The following is a 9,389-nucleotide window of genomic DNA, read 5'->3' on the forward strand; positions in this document are numbered from 1 at the left end:
CCAAGATGATCTATAGAGTGATAGGAAAAACAGAACTTGAATTCGATTTTGCAAAAATCTGTTACTCCTTTTTTTTTTTTTTAACAGGTAATTATTCTTGGGGCATCTACCCGGAACTGAATTCTGACACTCCAGTAGAAAACAGCCTGCTTCCCAGTTCAGTTTATTCTGAGTCTCCACCTGCTGATGGAAAGATGAAAGTAACTGTGGTGCAAATAACAATGGCTTTGGGAAGCCTAAAGAATATTTTCACTCCACTCCTGTTCCGGGGACTCCTGTCTTTCCTCACCTGGTGGATTGCTGCTTGCCTCTTTTCTACAAGCCTTTTTGGGCTTTTCTATCACCAGTACCTGACTGTGGCATGAACGGGCCAACTGACAAAGCGAGCGTGAGGTCAAATACTAGATACAAACCCAGGTACCCAGGAGGAGATGAAGAGAAAAGAAGAAAACTATATATGAAGAGAAAACATATCAGAATTTTTTTTAAACACTTCCTCTGTGTTCTCAGGGTGAATATTCTTATAATGTTTAAAATCACAACTGGGTTTGTTATTTTTGTTACCCAAATGGTAGGTAACTAAATGAATTATGGTATTGTGACTGACTGACGTTATTGTGTGGCGGGTGGTAGTGAGCGTGCTGAAAAGATACGACCTCTGAGTATCTTGGTTTCCATAAACAGCAAGCCAACCTCAAAACTTTGTGTTTTAAGAATCAACAGTCAGTGACTGAACTGTATTGGAAAGGTACTGGGTTATAGTGACGGTGGCTGCCTATCGATTAAATCTTGAAACTGAGCCATACAATGAAAGGAGAGAGGGGATTTAAAAAAAAATTTAAATAATTCTGTTGGATAGCTATCGATCACTTTTCTCCAGGAAAAATGAAATAATCCAACAGGACAAAAGAGATACTGTATATTACAGTAAGGAAAGTTGTATAAAATTTAAATTTAACATAGGAATAGGTGTATGACCTGACAGGTATTGCTGCCTAAGTATTTTGCAGGAATGCTAGTGCAGTAAGAGGAGGGTTATAAAAAAATATATTATTTCAGTCCCTGCAGTCATTTTGAAGTAATGGCCATCTGTATTGGTGCTAATACTGATCCACAGGTTTCCATTTGGATCTTTTAAATTTCTTCTTTTCAGGTAATAGATAAATTCAATTGAATTAACCAAACAACAGGAGATGATTAGTGACACCAATCAAACTTTTCAAAACAAAACAGTTTAATCCTGCTGACTGAGAGTGTATGTATCTGTGTAATGTACATAGAAATATATATTATATATTAAATATATAATATATATGAAGTTATTAAATATGGAATCTTTATTTTAAATTACTGAATGTATCTTACAGGGCAGTGGGAGAGGGATGTATGTGTATCTAGTAATTTCAAGATCCCATTTGAAATGAAAATTAAATCTTTTCTGAAAGTTCAGTTGAAAGGGCTATTTGTTTCTGGTGCCTCTCCAAAGGTACGTAGCTATACTAAAGAACTTAAGCTCTTTTGGAAGAAAAAGATCTACTTAAACTGTTAACCTTCAAACGTCTGCTCTGTCAGATGATGATCTTTGCCACTCTAATCTGTGTTAACTTGGCCATATAGTAACAACTAATATCTCTTGGCTTCAGAAGTAGATTTTCTGTATGATAAAACAGCTACAGTAAGGAGGAGCAAAGCACGGACTTTACAAGTTTTGCTTAACTGGAGGGATAGATTCCACGTAGAAAACCATTGCAAAACAAAGAGAATGACAATTTTTCAGATGTTTTGTGTAATTGCAAAACAGGAATGGGGATTTATATGCAGTAGCTTTTTTTAAGAAGTTAATACTACACTTTGCAGAGGTCAGTGGGTTTTTTAACTAATATTAGCTGGTTTTATGTTAATGTTCTTTTTCTCATGAATTTGTGTACAGCTTTGGCGTATAATAAGCATTTATAAATGGAAAAGCTTAACTAAATATTTAATATGTAGCAAACCTACCATATGGGAAAACAAACTATCAATGAATGCAGAAAACCAAGAATTTAAGCTGGGGATAAACTGTCTTACTGTGTTGAATGCCTTGTAAGTTATTTATTAGTTTATTAAATTGCATTTACTGATACTAGGGAGATATTTGTGCGCACCAGCCAGTACCTACCGCATGCGTTTGGGATGTCTGAGAACACCTTGCATGATCCTGCTGGTTTCATTGCAGTGTAGTATTTCAGTGCTACTGGTGCTCCAAGCCTTGTGGGTTGTTTTTGGTTTTTTTTTCATGCCAACTTTTCATGACTAATGGGGACAAAGGCTTAACTGTGTGAATTTGCCTAAAGAAAAATATCTGACTTCATGGATTCAGATCTTGACACATTCCTAGTAAATGTCTTTGGGATTAATAGAGGAGGGCCAGCAGTACTGGACCCACTTTCTGTTAGTTCGAGATGTATCATCACTAATAGAACCAATAGGGCCAGCTTTTAAGTTATAGTTATGTATCCAGTGTATTTCATTCAGGAAAATAAAAGTGTAGTCCAGATTTGATTCTGAGGGTGGACTTGGCTGAAGCAGCTGACTGTAGAGGAGATGTAACCTGTTGTTGCAACCTGAAGAAAAAGAATGAACTTTGGATATTGGAGAAGACTGCAAAATAATGTTAAGTAACAGAGTTTCTGTTGCCATAGGTATTTATTCTTGAAAGCTCGTAAGTAAAAGCAAACTGCAGTTCTACAATATTGCATTCAGCAGAGGTAATTGTGTGTGTAGCTGGGCTTCGCAGCGCTGTTGGTAGGAGCTCATGCTGTCATATTCTTCAGACCTCACACTGGTCACAGTGAAAAATAGGCACCTCTGCATGTTGCTGAAGTTAAGATCAACACTTCTGGCCATTGCTCTTTCATTGTTCAGCAGAGCTGAATGGTTGACCTTCTGGTCAGCGGTCTGATCTGAGTGGGAGATGGTCTTTCTTTGGAGCCATTTAATCCTTATGTGAGTCTAGGAGGCTTATTAAAAACTGAAATACAGCAATAAACGTCTTTGAAATGTGAGGTGAGAGCGGAACTAGAGGGAGTGTGTTGCTGTGGTCGTGCGCAGCGCTTCCTACTGCTCAAAAGTGACTTTCAAAGCAAAATAGCAACCCTGATAGTCTTGATTTCCATATATGTTACATAAGCCTCAAAGGAGTACCCGCTCACTTCTTTAATAAGTTGCTTTAAAATAGCAGCTGGCAACTGCTTTTGCTTTTTTCTTTTTTTTCATGGAGACCTTTCTCAGCACCTGAAGGAGGGGAGGGCAGGGAGAAGCATCTTGCAGAAGTGGAAAAGCAGGTCCAACATGACTGAGAGGTTAGGAGTTTTACTTCAGGATTTTTAAGCATTTTGTCTTGCTTTTTGCCCACTACCTACTTAATTTATGAGAGATTTTAGAAGGAAAGGTGCCTTTGACAAAAAAAAATAATCAGCTTTTCTTACTTTCTTCCTTCCTCAATGCACATATCTCTCTCTCTGACTCTAGTAATGTGACTTGTCAGCTTGACTTTTTCCCTGTCCATAGCTTTTTTTTGCCCTACATTCTTACACAAAACCGACTGGGCTAAATTAGTTCAGGATTATATTTTGATTTTTATTGTTTTGGTTTAAATTAATCTATTTTTGAAGGATTACTTCCTCTAAAGAGTTTAAATAACTTTGAATTATAGCTGGAATATGAACAAACTTCTTAAGGATTGTTTAAAAGCTGCACTTTTATTATGGAAGTCCTTTTAGAACAGAGTGTTGAGACAGTGATAAATCCAAGTCTTCCAGCAACTTCAGGGAAGTCCAGACGTAACACTTGGGTTATGAGCTTACTTGGGTTTCTGAACTTAGAGAAGTTGAATAGGAAAAGGAGAATGGATTATAACAAGCTTGTTCTTCCACTTTGCAGACGATGTTCTCAGGCAGCACTTGTCCTCTTCTCAAGCTGTAGGCTTTGGCAGGTTTTGAGGTATTTTTAGCTGCACAGTTTTTCTTCTTCCAGACTTCTCTTGCATAAGAATCAACATGTGAAGAAACAGGGGAAAACCAGGTAGCATCAGTACAAGAGAACATCCTTGTACAGAGAGGACATGCTTTAGAAAATTAACTTCTGTGGCAGTTGTTCTTCACTGTCTTTGAGTCACAAATACTAAAAGATTTGTGAATGGAGATGTGTGCCTAGCTTACCTGGGTTTTAAAGTCAAACTCTCTTATGGGCAAAAATGCCACCAAGACACATAACACAACAATTAGGTAGCATAACCTCAGTGTATAAGATGATTAGTGAGTATGGAAACTCCAGCTAGCCTCAAAGGAACACTTTTGAACAGTTTTGTAGTAACTTTTCACAGGAACTACATCTAAATGGCAGTGGAGGCCTTGGATTTACTGCACAGAAAATTTAAAATATCTGATCTTAAAAGCCGTTGGAAGGCTCCACAAGGCAAAAGGCCTCATGCCTCTTTATTCTCAAAGACCACTGGAGAAATAAGCTATGTTCAAAAGGAAAACGGAGAAGGTTTTGAACAATTTTTGAAAGCTTCATGCTTTTCTGTATGAAAAAAATTGTGCATTTCTTAGCTGCTTAACCCGAGTTCATTTTGCTACTACAAAGTTACTGCAGTGTTTTAGTTAAGACCAGAGAATTAAGTGCATGGGGAAAATGGAATTGTTGAATGAACATCAGGCCAAAGAAAATTGTGTGTTCTCTTGGAGGAATCTTTCCATTGTGGCTGAGCAAAATCTTAGTAAAGGCCGGCAACAGCAGGTCACTTGTATCCTAAATCAAATATTAAATGTGAATGTTTACCATTGTGAGTAAATAAGACTGTTATTTTCAGCATCTGCAGCCTAAGTCCTAAAATCCCAGAAGGTAAATTAAGAGCAATATTTGGACCTCACTGACATTTACCCTAAAGAGCATCTGGGCAGCGAGCGCTGAAGCCGAGTGTCTGATCTAGTTAAGCAAGCTGATGCAGAGTAGTCAGTCTGTGCTTCGGAGTGACTGGTGGGTTGTTTTGGGTTTTTTTTGTGAAACTTGTTCTTCAGGAAGGGTCTGCCCTGCTTTGTGGCTGTGGCAGTGCACGCACCGAAAGGGATGGCACATCTAATCTCTGCTCCTGGTCCTGGGCTGGAAGGTTTTCCTCCTCTGTGGGGGAGAGAGAGGGGCCAAGGTGTTATTTCAAGGCTGCTTTTACTGACACATCTGTATATGCTGCACTTAACTCTTTCAAGTCTCTCACTGTGGACTGCCAGGAGAGTAATGCTGCACTGGACATTGTTTTGCATGCCAGTGTATATGTATTTTTATAACTTTGATTTCAATGGCATTTTTAATGGAAATTATTTTTAATCCTGATACCATGATCATATTTTCATTTTTTTTTAATTGATATCAGTGCCTGCAACTAGAAGTCAAATACTTCTGCACTAAATTTTTTTTTTTAAAACTTGACGTCCAGACTGAAGTATTAATAAGTATGCAGTTTTATATTGAAGCATGAAATCCATCTGTAAATACCAAACTTTTTCCCAAAGTGATCACTCATCAGTCAGGAATCCTTATTTGGATTTGCAGCACTTCTCTCAACAGCATGCTGTCCGTTTGACTCTGCTATTTATAAATCAGACACCTCAGTAGAGTTTTGAGAGTAGCTTTTTACAAACTCCTCAGTAGTAGGCCATTTCTATTTATTTTATGATGCTGCTAAGTGTTTTTTTGAAACCTGGCTTAAGGTACCTTGTGCTTAAAGTCAACCTTGCTCTCTTTTCCTCTGTTCGCTGTAAACTCTGCTTCTCATTTATGTTCTGAGCTTCAAGAATGCACATTTATAGTATTTTTGATAAAAACCTAGGGCAAAGAAAAACGCACCAAAAAATTTTATCTCCTAAGTACGGTTCATACCCATGTGATGACGTGCCAATGAACAGCTTTCATTTTTCCTGTCTTCGGTTCTTCCTTTGTCCCGTTGTTACAACAATCTTGTGTGTTTTGGGTATGTAAGGTTTTCCAGGAGGAATCCATGTGGGGAGATACTCTGTAATAGCAATCACAGGAAACTTTGTCTGATGTTTCAGTCTTCCTGTTTATGTGAGCAAATGTTAATGTAAAGATGCTATTAAATAATTTAAGCTAAAAACTTCTCGTAAGGTAGACTTGTTACCAATTGCACAGGGAACATCCTCCAAGTTGTAAATATTTTACTTTAAATATGTCTCTTTGTTGCTGGGAACACACATAAATTCAGTGTTGGTTTTCTATTAATAGTGGGGTTTCTTTTTTCCTCTTTTTAAGTGAAAAGCACATAGTGCTTCCTACTCTAGAGCAAACCTAAGAACAAAAAAAACCTCCCCTCCCTTGATTTCAACATTTGCCAAATGGGAAAGACTCTGATGTAATTTATGTAAATCCTAGCTTCCTCTTACTGCTCAATGGCTGTTAAAATGCGGAATTTTTCTTGTAGCTACAGCTTTACAAGTATTGAGACTGTCGTGCTTGATGGTGGAGATGGTGTCAAGTGGTTGTTGGGTTGTGTTGACCTGTCCCGACCGGCGGCGCGGTACCGGCTGTTCGAAACACGTGCTTGTAGAGATTCATCGGGGTCTGTGGAACAGGAGAGCACGGCACACGTCGGAAGGGCTGGGGGTTTGTGGGCATCCATTTGGTGGTTGATTTTATTCTTATTTTTATTTTTTTTTTAAAGTCGGTGTGGATGACGCTTAGGTACAATTACTACAAATAATAAACAACCTACAGTAACGTCGCATTCTTTTTGTATCCCGTAGACTAAAGTGCCTAAACGCGGGTGGTCTCTGGAAGAACATGCTTTGAATTTGTCATGTGTACCTTTGTAGTTATTTTTGCTGCATAATAGAAGGTTGACTTTTGGAAATAAACCCTAAAAACGGGGTTTGCTATAAAATCAGTGTTTCCTTAGAGCTTTGGTCCTGCAGAATGTCCGTGTGTGTTTATGGGTTATTACACAATGGAGGCAAGTAAGATTTTGAAGAAACCTTTTCCATCCCTGTTAATTTAATGGTAATCTGAGAGCTTTTCCCACTAGACTGGTAATGTAACACCCCCTGCCAGCTATGCATTCAGTTCTCTTTTTTTTAGGGAAAGGACTTTAACAATTCCTAAAAGGTTGACTTTTAAGGAAGTTCTGTAGTGATGTGCTGGGTGTCACTTCATGCCTGAGTTGTGTGGGGAAAGGGGTGACTTCAGCCAGGTAAGTCCTTCTGCATGAGCTCAGAAAAGGTTGTACTCAAGTTCACAACATCCATGTGGATTTTTTGGGGGCAGAAAGAGTACAAAAGAGCTGGATTATAAGGTAGGTGGCTGGCTGGCACCCAGCAGCACGGCTCCAAAAGAAAAGGCACAGGTTATACTTTGTAGGAGCAGCTCTGTAGGATGCTGTTGAGGGTACTGAATAGTGAAACCACCCCTTAACTTTAAATTGCTTCTCCACCTCCAAGAATGTTGGGAGCTGAAGGTAAAACCTTCCTGGTCTGATTCAGCAGGGAAATTAAAGAAAAAAAATAAAAGTGAGGAGGCAGCAGGTGCCTCCTCTGGAGTTAATTACACGTTCTAAATGTGAAGTGCTTCTAAGTTGAGATGGCGTGGCTGACTCAAATCTACCAAAGGAAGCCTTCCTCCGAGGAAGGCTTATAAAAAGCATTTTGAGCTTTTTAGCTCTAAAAAGTGGCTGTAGCAATCCGTACTGTACATAGTACACAGTTTGGGAAACTTTGCTCGGTAAGCTTACTAAACATTTCCTTACACTATGTGTAAGAAATTCATTGGCTTTTTTTTTGTTGTTGTTGCAGAGCATGTAAGAAGCTGGTTTTGTCTTGCTTAATGTCACCATGTATCAGGCAGCTTTTTATTAATGTGAAAATAGTAAGGATGGGGTTTTGTCGTCTCAATGCCTGAATTCCTTTCACATTGGCAGATTTTGTAAAGCAAAGCAAGTTATACTTTCTGACTCCCCGTTTGTTGTGTTGAAATGTTACGATTTAACTTTGTTTTGATAATGCACACACTATTAAAATTAAATTTGCATCTGTTAGCCGCTAACGGTAGTACCACGGCAAATCTGAGAGAAACTGTGATACCTGCTGTACATCAACTGCCCCATCAACTCGCTTGTGTTTGTAAAGCCTGGATCCGTGTCAGACATCAAATGTCCACTGCAGTGATGCTCCTAACGGTAATTTAGTGTCCCTCCTGTACCCTGCATGCCTCGCCTTCCTGCACTGTGACAGGATAGACTGTTCTGCAGTACTTACTCTAGGTTTAAAAAAAAAAACAAACAACACAACCTTCCATTATTTTATATAGCATTTCCCATATCCAAAATAGGAAAATTTCTAAAGCCAAAGATCAATAAATGTTTATTGTCTATCAGTGTGATTTTTATTTTTCTTTCCCCCCCCCTATTTTGTATTACACATCCTGCTTGTTAACAGCTTGTGCAAAATCTCCAGGTTTGCCAAAGAACGTGTGGTAACCAGACTTTTTCTCAGTTTCTATGCTGGCCTAAATGGTGTATCTTTTTTCTAGAAATAGAGTAGACCATTTATCCCCTCCTTGTTTGGGAGTGCAGCAGAATAAACAATTTTCGAGTATAAAAAAAGATAAGGTATTTCACATGTATAGTATTTTACATTCATGTATTTCACATGAATAGTATGTTACCCACAGAGAACCACTTACAGATTTGATGTAAATGCTTCAGAATTACAAATTTGGAATAATTTAACTTCCTGGGAGAAAGATTGTCCGTATACCATGGTGAGTGGAGGAAATTCTGAGTTTTCCCAGTGCACTCGTGGGATTTATTACCTCTCTTCTTGACTGTCACTATTCCTGAACATTGGAATGGGCTGCCCAGGGAAGTGGTTGAGGCACCACTCCTGGAGGTATTTAAAAGACAAGTTGACACAGTGCTTAGAGACATGGTTTAGTGATGGTTTTTATCAGTTAGGTTGATGGTTGGACTAGATGATCTGAAAGGTCCCTTCCAACTTAGACAGTTCCATGATTCTATGATAGGAAAGCATTTAAAATGGTTTTTATTTGCTGTCTAAAAAGAGAAGGAATGTATTCAAAAAAACACAAACATATTACATGGTCTCTTCTATTTATTTCATCTTAACATCACTAAGAAAGAAACGCACTTAATAACATCTTGTAACACTTGGGGTTTTTTAATTTGATCCTTTTTAATATCAGATTTGGTTATGCATAGATTTTCTTTCCATGTGTGCAGCATGTACAGATGAATGAAGGTAAAAAACCCTTGAGAAGCAGCCTCCTTTAACCTAAAGCCGAGTTGGTACCAAAGACCCCTTCAATTTTAAGGGACAGTCCTGTTG

The 9,389-nt window shown here is 38.4% G+C and overlaps 1 protein-coding gene across 2 annotated transcripts in view; it reads left to right on the forward strand.

Moving 5' to 3' along the window:
• The window catches only part of TMEM161B (transmembrane protein 161B), a 46,305-nt gene extending 38,763 nt beyond the window's left edge, over window positions 1-7,542 (forward strand). For both annotated transcript variants that reach the window (XM_014936872.1, XM_014936873.1), the window contains one exon: window positions 88-7,542. In XM_014936872.1, the coding sequence (XP_014792358.1) occupies window positions 88-365 (278 nt within the window). In that variant the 3' untranslated portion in view covers window positions 366-7,542. The remainder of the gene's footprint in view (window positions 1-87) is intronic.
• Window positions 7,543-9,389: the final 1,847 nt, after the last annotated feature.

The sequence above is a fragment of the Calidris pugnax genome, unplaced genomic scaffold, assembly GCF_001431845.1.
Source record: "Calidris pugnax isolate Ruff unplaced genomic scaffold, ASM143184v1 scaffold40, whole genome shotgun sequence".
In the NCBI taxonomy this organism is placed as follows: Eukaryota; Metazoa; Chordata; class Aves; order Charadriiformes; family Scolopacidae; genus Calidris; species Calidris pugnax.